General features: G+C 38.4%; 1 protein-coding gene across 1 annotated transcript; it reads left to right on the top strand.

Annotated features, from left to right (window-relative positions):
* The first annotated feature begins 9,440 nt into the window (after nt 1-9,440).
* Nucleotides 9,441-10,094, top strand: LOC142537399 (pathogenesis-related protein PR-1). The gene has a single exon (XM_075642931.1). The coding sequence runs from the start codon at nt 9,491-9,493 to the stop codon at nt 9,989-9,991; it is 501 nt and encodes a 166-aa protein (XP_075499046.1). The 5' UTR covers nt 9,441-9,490; the 3' UTR covers nt 9,992-10,094.
* Nucleotides 10,095-17,891: the final 7,797 nt, after the last annotated feature.

Below are 17,891 nucleotides of genomic sequence, written 5' to 3' on the forward strand. Positions count from 1 at the left end.
GGGCGGCTGCTGAGTTTTCTCAAGAACCCTAGGTTTTGACTCTTAAAAAAATAAAACTAGAATGAATTGTGATTGTGTGTGTGTTTTACGGCTTTGTGTGTGTGAAAAAGGTGTGTGTGTGTGTGTGTGACTAACGTGAGTTAGTGGTGAAATTAGGGAAAAATAAATTGCTTAATCATGAATTAACCACTAATTGAAAGTTAATCAAACACTAACTCACTCAATTTCCTTAATTGAAATAAAATACACACTAATTTTATTACATTCTCCTTTAATAAAATAAAATCCACAAAATGCTAATTTTAAAGGTTTTAAACTCTTAAATCCACTAAATAAATAAGTTAGGATTTAAAATGCTAAACTTAATAGTTATTTAAAAATGCCCCAACCTCAACTTTAAATAAAACACCACATTCTAGATTACCAAAATCGTCACCGGTCTTTTCCTCGATCCCGCTTTGAATAACCGTCTGAAACATGAAACTCGAAAAATATTTTAACGTGCATCACCTAAACATGAATAATTAAAAATAATGTATTTTTATAAATCGTGCACTGCTAAAATCAATATAAAATTAATTAAATGATTTAATAATTAAATAAATGCATGGGTTATACGTGTTCTGAATTTGGGCACTACAGTTTCTCCCCTACTTATAAAATTTTCGTCCTCGAAATTAAATCTTACCAAACAGCCCCGGGTAGAGAATCCTCATGTCCGCTTCTGACTCCCAAGTGGCCTCCTCCACGGATTGATTTAGCCATCGGCACTTTGACCAACTTGGTTACTTTGTTTCGAAGTCTCCGCTCCTGTCTGTCTAGGATTTGGGCAGGTTTTTCCTCATATGATAGGTCTGAAGCCAACTGCAACGGCTCGTAGCTCAGAACATGCGAAGGATTAGCTAGATACTTCCTCAGTATTGAGACATGGAATACATTGTGCACCCCGGCCAGATTTGGCAGAAGGGCAACACGATAAGCTAGTGTCCCAACCCTGTCCAGAATTTCAAACGGTTCAATAAACCTCGGACTCAGTTTGCTTCTCTTTCCAAATCTCATAACACCCTTCATGGGTGCTATCTTTATAAAAACGTGATCACCTACGGCAAACTCGAGATCTCTCATTCTCTTGTCAGCATAACTCTTCTGACGACTTTGGGTGCTCTTCATCCTGTCTCGGATCTTGACCACCACGTCTGCGGTCTGCTGAACTATCTCTGGACCAAGTTCTGCTCTATCACCGACTTCATCCCAATGAATCAGCGATCTACACTTTCTTCCATACAATGCCTCGTAGGGGGCCATACCTATGGATGATTGGAAGCTGTTGTTGTAGGTAAACTCCACTAGAGGTAGCTTAGATTCCCAAGTCCCCTGGAAATCGATCATACAGGCTCGTAATAAATCCTCCAAAATCTGAATCACTCGCTCAGACTGGCCATCTGTCTGCGTGTGAAAAGCGGTACTGAAAAGCAACTTCGTCCACATGGCTGCATGTAGGCTCTTTCAAAAGGACGATGTAAATCTCGGGTCCCTGTCGGACACAATAGAAACTGGGATCCCATGCAATCGAACTATCTCCTTGATATAAAGCTCCGCATACTGCGTCATGGAGAAAGTCGTCTTTATTGGTAAGAAATGTGCTAACATGGAGAGTCGGTCCACTATAACCCAAATGGCGTTAAATCCTCTGACTGAACTCGGCAAACCAACCACAAAGTCCATTGTAATATTCTCCCATTTCCACTCGGGGATAGGGAGTGGCTTATGTATTCCTGCTGGCCTCTGTTGTTCTGCCCTCACCTGCTGACAAGTGAGGAATTCAGACACTAATCTATGGATGTCTCGCTTCATCCCTTGCCACCAATACAAAATCTTCAGATCCTTGTACATTTTGGTTCTTCCTAGGTGAATGGAATACGGAGATGCATGTGCCTCTGTCAGAATATCCTCTCTGATCGAATCAATGCTAGGCACCCAAATTCTGCCTCTGTATCTCACAATACCATCTGAAACTGTGTAGAGCACACTGCCCTTGGCTTCGTCCTTCAGCCTCCATTTTTGTAACTGCTCATCTGAAGGCTGACCTGTACGAATACGGTCAAGCAAGGAAGATTGGACTATCAGATTAGACAGCCTCGGAGCTCTGCCCTTGCGATAAACTTCTAAACAGAACCTCTGAATCTCTGACTGAAGAGGTCTCTGTACTGACAATTGTGCTACGACTGCAACTTTACGGCTCAAGGCATCTGCCACAACATTAGCTTTCCCTGGGTGGTAGCTAATTTCACAATCGTAGTCTTTCACCAACTCTAACCACCGTCTCTGTCTCATGTTCCGTTCTTTCTGTGTGAAGAAATATTTGAGACTCTTGTGGTGAATATCTGACACTTCTCGCCATACAAGTAGTGTCTCCAAATCTTCAACGCAAAGACGATGGTGGCTAATTCCAGATCGTGAGTCGGATAATTCTTCTCATGCACCTTCAACTGCTTGGAAGCATAAGCTATCACCCGACCATGCTGCATCAACACTGCGCCTAACCCGATCTTAGATGCATCGGAGTATAGCACAAAATCCCCTTGCCCTGTTGGCATGGCTAGCACTGGCGCTGAAATAAGAGCTTGCTTCAAAGTATCGAAGCTCTTCTGACATTCATCGCTCCAAACGAATTTAGCATTCTTCTTGGTCAGTGAAGTGAGTGGCACTGCTATCGAAGAAAACCCCTGAATGAACTTACGGTAGTAACCGGCTAAACCCAGAAATCTACGGATCCCAGAAGCATTCTTCGGTTCAACCCATTCCTTAACGGCAGCCACCTTCGCTGGATCCACCTCAATTCCACTGTTAGACACTATGTGACCCAAAAACGCTACCTTTTCCAACCAGAATTCACACTTACTGAACTTCGTAAATAACTTGCGACTCTGTAGGGTCTGCAAAACTGTCTTCAAGTGCTGACTGTGTTCCTCATGACTCTTCGAGTAAATAAGAATATCGTCAATGAACACTATGACGAATTGGTCCAAGTAGGGCTGGAATACTCGGTTCATGAGGTCCATGAAAATTGCTGGAGCGTTCTTCAATCCAAACGGCATCACTAAGAACTCGTAATGCCCATACCGGGTCCTGAAGGCTGTCTTGTGAATATCTGCGTCTTTCACCTTCAGCTGATGATACTCTGATCGAAGATCTATCTTAGAGAACGCCGTAGCTCCCTGCAACTGATCAAACAAGTCCTCGATCCTTGGAAGCGGATATTTATTCTTGATCGTTACCTTGTTCAGCTCCCGGTAATCGATGCACAGTCTCATGCTCCCATCTTTCTTCTTTACAAAAAGCACTGGTGCGCCCCACGGCGAGAAACTGGGGCGGATGAATTCCTTGTTGAGAAGCTCCTGAATCTGCTGCTTGAGTTCTAACATCTTAGCTGGAGTTAATCGGTACGGTGCATTAGAGATTGGCACTGTGCCTGGCATGAGATCAATCGCAAACTCCACCTCTCTCTCCGGTGGAAGACCTGTGACGTCGTCAGGAAAGACGTCTGGGAAGTCTCTGACTACTGGCACATCTGATATTGATGGAGTGGGTATGTCAGGTGTTGAAATGATGCTGGCTAAGAAAGCCTGACACCCCTTGGAAATAAGTTTCCGCGCCTGCATGCAAGAGATCATGCGAGGGAAACTCCTCCATCTAGCTGGCTTGAAGAGAAACTGCTCCATACCCAAAGCTCTTACTAGCACTGATCTCTTCTGGAAGTCAATCAAGACCCTATTCTTCGTCAGCCAGTCCATTCCTAAAATAATAACGAATTCCGGCATTGGCAACATTATCAAGTCTGCATACACTAAGTGGCCCTGCAGCTCGAGATCGATGTCTTTGACCATGCTAGTAGCTGATATTTCTTCCCCTGATGGGACAGTTACTGAATAACTCACATCGAGTCCAATGGTCTTGATATCCAAGTGACTAGCGCAGGTTTCCGAGATAAATGAATGGGTGGCCCCGGAGTCTATCGGGGCCTGAGTAGCTATTCTCTTAATGAAAATATTTCCTGAGAGACGTTAGCACAACACAAAACTTATATCCTTAAAATTTCTAACATTAATCTCAAGCATAGTAGAAATTAATATCCCAAGTCACTAAAATTTTTTTTTCTAGCACACTAATAATCCCAAATATAATTCCAACACGCAAAGCAAAAATTTAATACTGTGCCGAATTAAATAAGTTACAAGTCAAAAGTGTCGTGTCTGGGTTCGCCTCTTGTGCATGCATGGCGAATACTCTGCCCTGGGTTGGCTGCTTCCACTGTGGGCACTCCTTCAGCATGTGGTCACTAACTCCACATTTGAAACACTTGCCTGACCCATACAAACACTGTCCCGGATGCTGGCGGTTGCATTTCGGGCACACCGGGTATTCTCCCGGCCTTTGAGGAGCTTTCTGCTGCTGAATTGGACCCTTGCCCTTTGGCGGTCCCTCGTATGGCTTCTTCTCTGGCGGCCCCTGGAATGGCCTCTTAAACTGAGGTCGTTGTTGCTGTTGCTATGGAGCCTGATAGGGCCTCTTGCCCTGCCTATCTGCCTCAATATCTCTCTGATCCTGTTCTACCGCCAAAGCTCTAGATACAGCAACGGCGTAGGTAGTAGGACCAGCAACTCAAACGTCACGGCGCAAAACCGGCCGCAACCCGTCCATGAAATGCCTCAGCTTCCCCTGGGCATCATTAGCTATCAGGGGCACAAAGTGACACCCCCTCTCGAACTTCCTGACAAACTCTGCAACACTACTGTCTCCCTGTCGCAGCGTCATAAACTCCCTTGTCAACCTGGAGTAGAATACCTCCTTAAATCCATTCCAAGGCAACACCTGCAAGTTGACTGCCACGGATGCACTCTCCCATCATAGTTTGGCATCCCCTGTCAGAAGGAACGTGGCACACCTGACCCTATCTGCATCGGTCAGTTCCATGAAATCAAAGATTACCTCGATGGACTTAATCCATCCCTCCGCTATCATCGGGTCAGTGGTACCCGAAAACTCATTCGGATTTATCCTCCTAAATCTTTCGTACACAGCCTCCGGTCTGGGCCTCTCCCCTGCGTCTACTGCAGTCTGGTTCCTCGCAAACTGTGCGAAGAACTGCGTCATACCTGCAAGCATCTGTGCCTGCATGTCCGTAGGTGGAGGTGGAGGAGGAGGAGCGTCTCTTCTCTCCTCTCGAGGCTCTCTGTCCTCATCCCTTGCTTCACGGTCGATCACACGTCTAGGAGGCATATTGTTCCAATAATTTACCCAACACGTAAACCACACATGCATGAACATGATATAGACAACATAAGATGCACGTACTTGAACTTTAAAATATGCACATGCTGAAGTCAGAACTTAATGCTTATTACATGACATAAATTTGAAACCTTAAAACTTACAGACTTGAGGTGTGACTTCGTGAGCTTCTTGCGACTGGCAGTAGGCATAACCCTTTACAAGAACACCGCTCTGATATCAACTGTAACGTACCGTACTTTTACTACTAAAAATTTGCGGAAAAATTAAAAATTTTCTTAAATAAATCGTGAACCTTCAAAATTTGATAAAACAAATGTTCATCATCAAAAATTGTTGCAACAGAAAAATCTCAAAATGATATCTACCAAAAGTATTTGTTCGAACCTCAAACAGTAACATAAAATCAGAGTAATTAAACATTTTCATAAAAGCTTAAACTTAGGCGGTCCTCGGGTTTAGCCTCCTGCTCAGTCCAAGCCTGCTCCTTGGTCCCCACCCCTTGTCTCCTCGAAAACATCCTCACCTGCATCGGTCAAGTCTAGTGAGTCTAAAGACTCAACACGTATAAACTGGGAGTAACGAATAATACGTAATAAAACCACATGCAACTTTAAAATAGAGCATACATAACAAGAAACTTGAACTCACACTAAACATGAACATACGTACATAACTTAGACGTTCCATAACGTGAAAACTTTCATAAACATGCTTGCATACTTGTACATACATAAACATATATGAACTTCATCATTTTGCGTAGAGGCATGTTTCAAAGCAAGTGACCCATAACATAAATCGCCTGATCAGACTAAAACATAGTACTGGGCTAACAGGGGCGAACACACTGCCACATACATGAGATCACTGTTCATGCTTTAACGGGTGGATTGGTCCCCGTTCATGCTTTAACCCTTTCCAATTCTGATCTAAACCCGTTCATGCTTTAACAGGGTGGGTTGGTCCCCATTCATGATTTAACGCTTTCCAACCCCATACATACATTGGTCACAAGACATTTAGCACACCTCAAAAACTTGAAAATATTTTCTTGCACGTCAACATACTTACTTGGCGTTGGGGGATTCGTTGGATTTCATTTGGGGCCGTTGCTGCATATACTAACATGAATTCGAATGCTTAACTTGCATAACTTAGACGTAGGTATTCGTGCTCACCACCGAATTAAATAAATAACTTAAGACATTCTAAAACACTCGGGACTTGACCTCATATAATCATTGCGTTGAACCATGATATGAAAAACCCAAGAGCACAATAAAGTTTTCCCGAAACAGGTGCTACACGGACCCCGTGCCCAGGTCCGGCTACGGGTCTGTGTAGGTTCGCTAAAAGACCTACCGAAAAGAGGGAAGGACACGGACCCCGTGCTAGGGTCCGTGTAGGGGTCCGGGTATCCTCACAAATTTGACACCGAAAAGAAAGAAAGGCACGGACCGCGTACCCTGGTCCGTGTGAGGGTCCACATCAACTCCCATAAAGGACAGTCAAGAAGAAGAAAAGACACGGACCCCGTGCCCTGGTCCGTGAGGGGGTCCGTGTACCTACAGGAAGAGCAAACTCAGGAAATTTCAATATACGCGATACTTATCATTCTAGACTCGATTGTACGGACCATGAACCGACACCCTGAGACCCATCCTAGCATGCCATAATATCGAACCAAGTTCGTACAAGCACCCAAAGCAACGACGTTCACCCTACGACACATACAATTCAAAAACGTGGCAATTGACACCAAATCGATTCCTACGTCTTCTAATGTATTCGAGTGCCTATCGACACTAAACGACATATCAAATAACAACCCAACATCATACTAAGCATACCTAGACTCAGCAACGATCACCCGTCGATCCCCAACGAAGCCTGCAATAATAAAATCTCGAGAACACATCAATACATAATTTTCTGAAAACGCAGTTTGAGCAGTCCCACGAAAAACACCATAACTCATTCAATTGTTATCCAAATAATTCGAATTTGCTGTCAAATCGAAGGTATCGAAAAGTTCTACAATTTTTGTGTTTTAAATTTTCTCAAAAACGCGACCGAAAAATCGCAGTATTTAAAAAAGATAGCAAAAACGAAAATATTAGATCTAAAATAGTTTCGAAAGTGATCTAAACACAATTGCTCAAATTTCTACGCATCACACAAGTATTTTTACACATAAATAACAACACAACACATAATATGACGAGATCGATGCAGCAATAACAGAATATACGTGCCTTTTGATGATAAAATACCGAAACGACGATACCGACGCGAGGAAGGAAGCGAGGTTGATCCGGGACAATTGTGGCTCGGTTTTTCTTGAAACAAAATCATCGAAACTTTTGAAATCTTTGAAGGGAAAGGCGGCTGCTGAGTTTTCTCAAGAACCCTAGGTTTTGACGATTAAAAAAATAAAACTAGAATGAATTGTGATTGTGTGTGTGTGTTACGGCTTTGTGTGTGTGAAAAAGGTGTAAGTGTGTGTGTGTGACTAACGTGAGTTAGTGGTGAAATTAGGGAAAATAAATTGCTTAATCATGAATTAACCACTAATTTAAAGTTAATCAAACAATAACTCACTCCATTTCCTTAATTGAAATAAAATACAAACTAATTTTATAACATTCTCCTTTAATAAAATAAAATACAAAAAATGCAAATTTTAAAGGTTTTAAACTCTTAAATCCACTAAATAAATAAGTTGGGATTTAAAATTCTAAACTTAATAGTTATTTAAAAATGCCACAACCTCAACTTTAAATAAAACACCACATTCTAGATTACCAAAATCGTCACCGGTCTTTTCCTCGATACCGCTTCGAATAACCGCCTGAAACATGAAACTCGAAAATTATTTTAACGTGCATCACCTACACATGAATAATTAAAAATAATGTATTTTCATAAATCGTGCACTGCTAAAATCAATATAAAATTAATTAAATAATTTAATAATTAAATAAATGCATGGGTTATACGTGTTCTGAATTTGGGCACTACAGGTTCGGTTTGGTTGAAAATTTCCAACGAGTCCAAAAGGCAGACCGACCAACCCCACTCGCTCGTTTTAACAGCTCTTGCTACACCCCCTTATTAGTATGACCAAAATACACAAATTATATAATTTACTCATTAATAATTTAAAAATCTGTAAACTGTACATGCATACAATGCGAGCACAAAGTACTATTATCTATTAAACATATGGACCGCTGACCGCTGTTAGTATGATCAAATTACACCAAAAATTAAAAGTACACTTATGCCCTTTTTTGTTTTTTTATGAAAAATTAAATTAATGTAAAAAAATTCAAAAACTTATTAAAAAAAATTAAACAATTGCTAAACAAGAGTACTTAAGACAAAAAAAGGCAACGCATGCAGTTGGACACATATATATTAGAAAAGAAAACGTAACAAAATAAAAGGTCAAATGTAATTTGCAAGGAAAATTTCAATCCAATTAAATTATACCTTATATAAAACTATATTTCACATTAACATTCAACACAGAATCAATGCTAGAAAGTATTTACGTCGAGCGTGTGAGAAAGTGAGGGAGAGCAGGTGGGGTAAATCATCTTCCGCAAATTGAGGTGATTATACTTTGATAGAGCCGATGATTCCGACGATCGATATCAGGTTGGGAAAATAAAAAATGCCTCGTTTATAAAAATTTAATTAAATATCCAATTTTAATGTAACCTAAATTGAAAACGATTTTTTAATCAGAGATAATGAAAAATAGCTCCGAAATCTTGGCCAAATGTCAAAGGTAATCTCAATAAAATAATAAGTATTAAATTATAAATTTGAATTTCCTTATAAATAAGAATATGGTTTTTATTAAATTAATAATCGGACTTATAATATATCTATCTGTCTTATTAATGTAATAATCATAATTAATTAATACATTGTGTAACCAGAAAGTTATTATGTGAAAGAAAAAAATCATGGTTAAAGAGAATAATTTGACTAAGAAAAGATGTGGCAATCATTATCGAACATGGGTGCCACCCAATGATAGTTGACATTGTGTAATCTTAAAATTCAACCACCCAAATATGCCTTCCTATAAATATTTCAATGTAAGAAGGAAACAGTACTGTCCAAATTATATATATATATATATACATACAATGTAAGAAAAAAAGAGTAGAAACAGCTCAAAATGAAAATAACCATGCATGGTTTCATTGCCATTTTCCTCTTCATCGTCACAACAAATTGCACCAGGGCTGCTGTCGCACCCCAAAGTAATACCCAACAATTTTTGGGTCCCCAAAACGCAGCCCGAGCCCTCCTGCGATTGCCACCGTTGGTGTGGGATACAAAGCTCGCAAAGTACGCAGCATGGTACGCGAACCTTAGGCGCGGGGATTGTGAGTTAGAGCACTCGAATGGGCCGTACGGAGAAAATATATTTTGGGGAAGCGGCAACGGGTGGACTCCGGTTCAGGCCGCAAACGCATGGGTGGCGGAGAGGCGGGGATACAAGTATCGGTCGAATTCTTGTGCATTTGGAATGGAGTGTGGTCACTACACTCAGATTGTTTGGAGGGACACGAGGAGAATTGGGTGTGCTCGAGTGGTTTGTTTTGGTGGACGGGGAGTTTTCATGACATGTAATTATGACCCGCCGGGAAACTACATTGGAGAAAAGCCATATTAAAATTATTCCAATATATATATTTTGTTCTAAATAATAATGTATATGAAGTGAATTGCACGTCTTTGAGATAATTTTAATTTAATGTATGCATGCCGTTTGCTTTGGTAGATATAAAATACGACGACGGAGTGGAAGATCTTGTACTGCCACTCGTTTAAATTTTTTTTGATTGATTTCATATTGATTTGATCAAGATTATGCACTGCAATAAACGTTTGACAATACTTAACAATTTTAAAAAATGAACATACAAAATTTGATAATTTTTGATAAATGATCAAAATTTAGCGAATCTTTGATAGAGCAAGTGTTCAGCGAGTCAACTTGTGACTTGAGATTAATTAACTATTATTTAAAAACAATTTTTATTTTAATAATATTTTACAATTTTATCTGTATACACATGTAAGATGCTTAGATAAAATCATTGAATATATGATAGATACTATGAGGCTTGCCTCGCAACGTAAGATCATGGAACTCATTAGAAGTATACCATATATTCTAAACAGTTTCATAGTTAAATTAGTTGTCTAAATAAAGATATAGATAGTTTGATAGCTTGAGACTGACATATGTGATGTAAACATCATGTTTCATTGGTAAGCACATGTAGATGTCCATTTATACATATGCGTGATTTTTTGATGATGCATTGGTGCCACAACTTTAATTGTTGCACTCTCAAAGCAGGTTGTCCATAAGTAATATAATTCAATGAGCCTGAATGTCTATCCACAGTGAAGCTAAGCTAATTACACGTGCAATATGATGTCTTTTTGTTTTTTTTTTAAAAAAATTATTTTTACCTTAAATGATGATTTTTATATGGTCAAAATTTTAAATTAAATAGTCTACATTAAAGGATTCACTCTTGATAATTAAATTATGTTAGAATAAATGAACATAATTGGGATGCGCTTGATAAAATGGTTCCAATATATTAAATAATCATTATTTATATTATTGTTATATATTATTATCTTATTCATACATTATATACACTCAAACTTATAAATGTTGTCAAGTATTTATTGAATTATATGTTAGTAAACATCAAATAAAAGTAACTACTTTAATTGTTAGGTAATACCAAACTAATATTTAAATGGTACCAAAAATTTAATATTATGATAATATTCATATATAATAAATCAAGGTAACCGCTTTAAATTGTTGGTAACACAAAACTAATATTTAAATGGTACCAAGAATTTGATGTAACATATAACATCAATAAATTAAAACTCCCGCATATAAGTAAGATATAAAAATCCTTAATAAAAATGTAGTGCCATTACCCGAGCCACTATTAAACAGACTGATAGGATCGATTAACTGGTGAAAGAGTGTTTAGAAGGGGGGTTGAATAAATACTCACGATTTTCACACTCTTTTTGAAAGTTGAGTCAGTTTAGTGACAAACTCAAACTCGAAATCTTGTCAGTCGATATCAATCAGTTAACAATAAAGTGCGGAAATAAAATAACTGATAGATAGAATAAAACTGAAATGAGAAAACACGAGATTTTACGGATGTTCGGAGAATTCAATCACTCCTACGTCACTCCTTCTATAACAAAGATATGATATCCACTAAAAGACTTTGATTTGTACAGACCCACTTCAGTTTGGACTTAACAATGTCAAAACTGAAACTCTTAGTTTACAAAATGTTTCACAGTACTCAACTGGACTTAGCACAACTGATCTCTTTAAAGATCGAATATACAACAAAATTATTTGTGCTAGTAAGCTCGAAAATTAGCCTAGAATGCTACGAATAAATCTGATAAGTGTGAACTTCTAATTCTTTTGATATGAGCGAGAATTTCAGCAGAGTAACAGCAAGATTGATAGAATAGTAACTCGTTGATTGTTAGGATGGTTTTCAACTGCCTTTCTCTGCTATTTATAGGCTTCTCTTCAATGTTAATAATCAATGTAATTTGAATCTTTATATCCGTTGTTTGTCACGCCAATATTCTTCTGACATTCGTACACTACAGATTTGCAGCGTTCCCACTATTTGTTGGAGTCTGCTTGTACTGTTGTCGGTTGAAAGTCTTTTTCGTTAATTGATTACTTGTACAGCCGAAAAGTAATAGCTGATAAGATCACAACTGAATGTAGCAACTGATCAGTCAGTTGTCTGTGTAAAATCAGTTCATCTGGTTCAGTTGCCTTTGATAATCTGTGCATTAATCTTCAGTTATAGGCAACTGTCAGTTGATTATTTGTTCAGTTACTGATCAATTAATCCAATCGATTTAAGCATTTGGTTTGTCAAACAACCGAAATTTAGTTTCCAACAATTTCTCCCTTTTTTGTGTCTGACAAAACTTGGAATACATGAACTGATCAACTGAACTCACAAAAATAATCTTCGAATTCTTTGTAGATAAAATAATCCTTTCAATGTACAGATTCGTACAAAGAATAAAATAAAGAAATAAACTTCAAGAAACATTAAAATAATCTTCTATTTCTTCTTGATGATCTTCGACGATTTTTTTGGCTGATCCTTTCCTCCTTGTAAATAATATTCTATTTCTTCTTGATGATCTTCGATGATTTTTTGGGCTGATCCTTTCCTCCTTGAAAATAATCTTCTATTTCTTCTTTATGATCTTCGACGATTTTTCTGGCTGATCATTTCCTCCTTGTTCTTGTTCTTCCCCCTTTTTGTCAAACTCATTAACATTTTTCGATAAAGTCCGCACATCTGAGTTGAGATTTGACACTGCATTTAATAGAATATCTTGCAGTAAATCCATTCTTTTGGACATAGAGCTTTCCAGAAAGTCAAGGCGTATTGTAACCAAAGCTTGAGTCTGGAAATGAGCTTCAGCTGACATTCTGTCTTTCCAATGTTCGTCCATTTGAAGGAATAAGACAGTGACGTCCTTTTCAATTTGCTGCAATTTTCCCATGGTATTGTCCTTAATAGAATCAAACCTCATAGTGTGCAAGAAATTGAGTTGACTTGATATCTGAAATGGAAGACACTACACCGACAAGATTGGTCTGGATCGCCTAAATTTCTTCGAACAAGGATTCAGTTGTTATCGAGATGCCACGAGACATGGCTTCAGAAGTTTCTGGTTTCTGTTCTCTGTTCTGTTCATCGAAGATGATCAGTGCTCTATCAGTTGTATCTGTTTCAAGGGTCACCATTTCCGAATCATGTTTTGGTAAGGCTTCCTGTTGAAGCTGTTGAGGAGAGGAAAGATTTGGATCAACAGATGTAACAGTTGGCTCTCTTGTATGAGAATCAGTTGGTTGAGAAGCTAGTTCTTCAGTTGGTTGAACAACTGAAATATTAACTAGTTCTTCAGCTGGCACTTCTTCAGTTTGTGCCGAGTCCAGCTGAGCCTTGTCAGTTTCTTCAAAAACTGCCTGTTCAGTCGTGTCTGCTGACTGAACTGGCTCTTCTGATTGAGAGAAAGTTTGTACAGTTGGTTCTTCTGTCTGTTCGACTGGTTCTTCAGTTCCAAAAATTTCCTCAACTGCTCTTGTTGATTGTAGCTGGAAATTGTTCCTGATAATCATTTGGTAGAGCCTATTGACAATATTCAGTTACCAACTAATACAGCTCCAACTGAAAATGAAGAAAACATTCAGTTGCCAACTGAAGCAGTTGCTGATATGGACGCAACAAATACTGAGTTAAGATGGAAGAAATCACATCCTCCAGAATTAGTGATAGGTGATCCATCTGATCCGGTAAGAACTAGAAATTAAATGCTTAACTTATTTATTCATTCATCTTTTGTTTCACAACTGAAACAGAAGAAAACTGATGAAGCTTTTGCTGATCCTAACTGGATAAATGCAATGCAAGAAGAGCTCAATCTGTTTACCCATAACAATGTCTGGAACTTAGTTCCAAGACTAGTTTGTAAATCTGTGATAGGTACAAAATGGGTATTTAGAAACAAACTGAACAAAGATGGTTCAGTTGCACGCAACAAAGCAAGACTTGTGGCACAAGGATACAAGCAAGAAGAAGAAATTGACTACGATGAAACATATGCACCAGTTGCAAGGCTGAAAGCAATCAGAATGTTCCTTGCCTATGCATTATTCAAGAATTTTAAAGTCTACCAGATGGACGTGAAAAGTACCTTTCTGAATGATCATTTGCAGAAAGAAGTTTATGTTGAACAACCACTAGGTTTTATCAATTACTCTTTTCCTGATCATGTCTATCATCTGAACAAAGCTTTGTATGGTCTGAAACAAGCTCCAAGAGCTTGGTATGAGACACTTTCTAAATTCCTAACTGATCATTATTTTACTGTTGGATCAGTTGATAAGACTTTGTTCAAATTCTCTAAGAATGATCATATTTTACTTGTGCAAATTTATTTTGATGATATTATTTTTGGGTCAACAAACCCCAAATTATGTGAGAAGTTTGCCAAGTTAATGCAGGACAAATTTGAGATGAGTATGATGGATGAACTGACATTTTTCCTCGGTTTGCAAGTGAAGCAACTGAAAACTGGTATTTTTATCAGTCAGATCAAATATACGAAGGAATTGCTTAAGAAATTTGGCATGGAAACATGTTCAGCTGCAAATATTCCCATGAGTTTATCAGTTAAACTTGACAATGATCAAGGGGGAATATCAGTTGAGACGACACTCTACAGAGGTTTAATAGGTTCTTTATTGTACCTAACTGCTAGTCGTCCTGATATTGTATTTGTTGTTAGTATGTGTGCTAGATTTCAGGTAAATCCTAAGCAATCGCATTTTTTAGCTACCAAACGTATTTTAAAATATCTTAAAGGCACACAAATATGGGATTATGGTATGCTAAAGAGTCTTCTTTCCATTTAGTTGGATATTCAGATGCAGCTTATGCAGGATGTAAGCTAGATCGTAAAAGCACCAATGGATCTTGGCAGTTTCTAGGAGACAGACTGATCTTATGGTTCAGAAAAGCAAACATCCATAGTTACTTCCACAACTGAAGCAGAATATCTTGCTACTGGAAGCTGCTGTGCCCAACTGGTCTGGATTCAGCAACAACTGAAAGATTATGGAGTCGATGCAAAAGATTCTCCTATATTTTGTGACAATATAAGAACAATTGCGATCACATACAATCCAGTTCTTCACTCAAGGACAAAGCACATTGATGTCAGGCATCATTTCATCAGAGATCATGCTCTAAAGAAAGCAATTAGACTGGAATATGTGCCAACTGAACAACAAGCTGCTGACATCTTCACCAAACCTTCACCATAGACTAATTTTTCTCACTTTCGCAATATTCTTGGTTTAATTAACGTGTCTTAATTATATTAGTTTATTGTTGATATATCAGTTGCTATTTATTCAGTTAGTTAACTGTTTATCAACTGATGTCGGTTAATCATTTATCAGTTACTTCATTCAGTTAGTTCTTTGTTTGTCAACTCATGCCAGTTAGTTTTGCAGTTAAGAAAAGAAACAACCACATTCAATCGTAACAAAATTTTATTGCTGATAAAATCGAAACCAAGTTACAAGATCCATGTGTAGTGTGGTGGCATCTTGCCAAACAGTCAATCAGTTATTCAAATCATGACTCATGATACTCGTGAAAGTTTCTGTAGTTGAAATACTTTCAAGCCAGAACCACTCCTTCCTGAGCATCATATGGATCAGCACATCATCCTTAACAAGCTCGGAAATATGATCGACATCCGCAAGTCTCTTATACTTCTTGGCAATTGATTTCTGCTTTGCAGTAGCAGGAAATTCACCACCGTGAATTGATTGGAGTTCATGAGCTGAGGTCCAAACAGGACATAACTTCTGAAAATACATACTTTTCAAAAGCCCTGTTAAATCTTTCAAAACGATGAGGAGTCCATGAAGGATGAGGGACGTGGGAACTGCTTTCACAATCCATCGAAGTTTAAAATGTTATTTTCAAATAACAAACGGTCTGATTTATAGACAGCTATTGAAGAGATAGGAGGAAGACGAAGAGTCATCAGTTACCAAATAGATTTAACTGATCCAGACTAAGTTTCTGTTACTCTTCTTTTAAATTTTATGCATGTGTTGAGGGGGAATATCGAATAAATGGTTAACTGAGAAGACAATAGTTAGTTGGTCCTTAACTGAAATGATTCAGCTCATAACTGGTCACTCAGTTGCTGAAATGATTTAATATAGAATATTATTCGACTAATCAGTTGGTCCTTAACTGAAATGATTCAGCTCATAACTGGTTACTCAGTTGCTGGCCTAACTGATCTTCTCTAATAAGTTAACTGATTAGTCGAATAATATTCTATATTAAATGATGTGACTGATTGTTTACACATTTAATTGCTGTCTTTCAATAAATAGTGTTTTAAAACGTGGACCCACGTGATCCATTTATGTTCCACACACGTTTACACACGCTTTTATTCAAATTCTCTTGGACGGACACATGTCCAAAATTTTAACCCTCACATACATATGTACTATACCCCGCTCCATTTCAGTTTTTCTTTCTTACACGCACATTAGCATTCAGAGCAAATCACTACTCAAAGCTTATTCTCTTTCGTAGATTACAATTCACTCAAATGGCCAACCAAGTTCCTGCTCACATTATCAATGCTATGGATGTTGATTTTGATTCAGTCTTGATTGTGAAGGATGAAGGAGTCAAGAATATCTTTCTAAAACTGGAATCAGTCGGGCTGAAGGGATTTCTGGGAAATATTTTCCCAAGAAATTTATCTGAAGGAGATTCAAGACTTCTACGCTAATGGATACATCACTACTGATGGCAAGATCGCTACTACTGTCAACCCAGTTGCTGATTATTGATGAAGACTTCTTCAGCGATCTATTTCAGCTGCCTACTGATGGGCTTACATATATCACTGAAGTAAAGGCATCTGATGTTGAAGAAATGCAAACCCTTCTTTCTGCTGATGGTAGGAAGATCAAGGTTTCCGATCCCAAGAAAGAGCTTTTCCTTGGGGTGCTCCAGTACTATTTGTGAGAAAGAAAGACGGTTTAATGAGACTTTGCATTGACTACCGGCAACTGAACAAGGCAACGGTAAAGAACAAATATCCTTTGCCTCGTATCGATGATTTATTTGATCAGTTGCAGGGTTCTTCTGTTTATTCCAAGATCGATCTGAGATCGTGATATCAGCAGCTGAGAGTCAGATATTCTGATATCTCGAAGACAGCTTTCAGAACCAGGTATGGCCATTATGAGTTTATTGTCATGCCGTTTGGGTTGACTAATGCTCCAGCTGTATTTATGAGTTTGATGAACCATGTATTCCAGAGATATCTTGATGATTTCGTGATTATATTTATTGATGCTATTTTGATAAATTCAAAGAATATGATTGATCATACTTAGCATCTGAGAACTGTGTTTAGAATTCTGAGGGCTGAGAAATTATATGCCAAACTGTCGAAATGTGAGTTTTGGTTGAGACAGGTGATATTTCTGGGTCATATTATATCCAGAGACGGTATTTCTGTTGATCCTAGCAAGGTTGAGGCTGTGATCAGTTGGCCGACAACGACATCTGTGCCAGAGATACACAGTTTTATGAGTTTAACAGGATATTACCGACGATTCATCAAATATTTCTCGAGTATTGCTAAGCCAATTACACAGCTGACTCAGAAGAATGCCCCATTTGTTTGGTCTGAAGACTGTGAGTTCAGTTTTCTTGAATTGAAGAAAAGATTGACCAGTGCTCCGACCTTGACTATTCCATCAGGTACTGGTGATTTTGTGGTTTATTGTGACGCTTCTCACAGAGGATTGGGTTGTGTTTTGATGCAACGGGGACATGTGATTGCTTATGCCTCGAGATAACTGAAGCCACATGAGTCTCGCTACCCAATTCATGATCTTGAATTGGCAGCCATCG

Source organism: Primulina tabacum, chromosome 2 (assembly GCF_025594145.1).
Source record: "Primulina tabacum isolate GXHZ01 chromosome 2, ASM2559414v2, whole genome shotgun sequence".
NCBI lineage: Eukaryota > Viridiplantae > Streptophyta > Magnoliopsida > Lamiales > Gesneriaceae > Primulina > Primulina tabacum.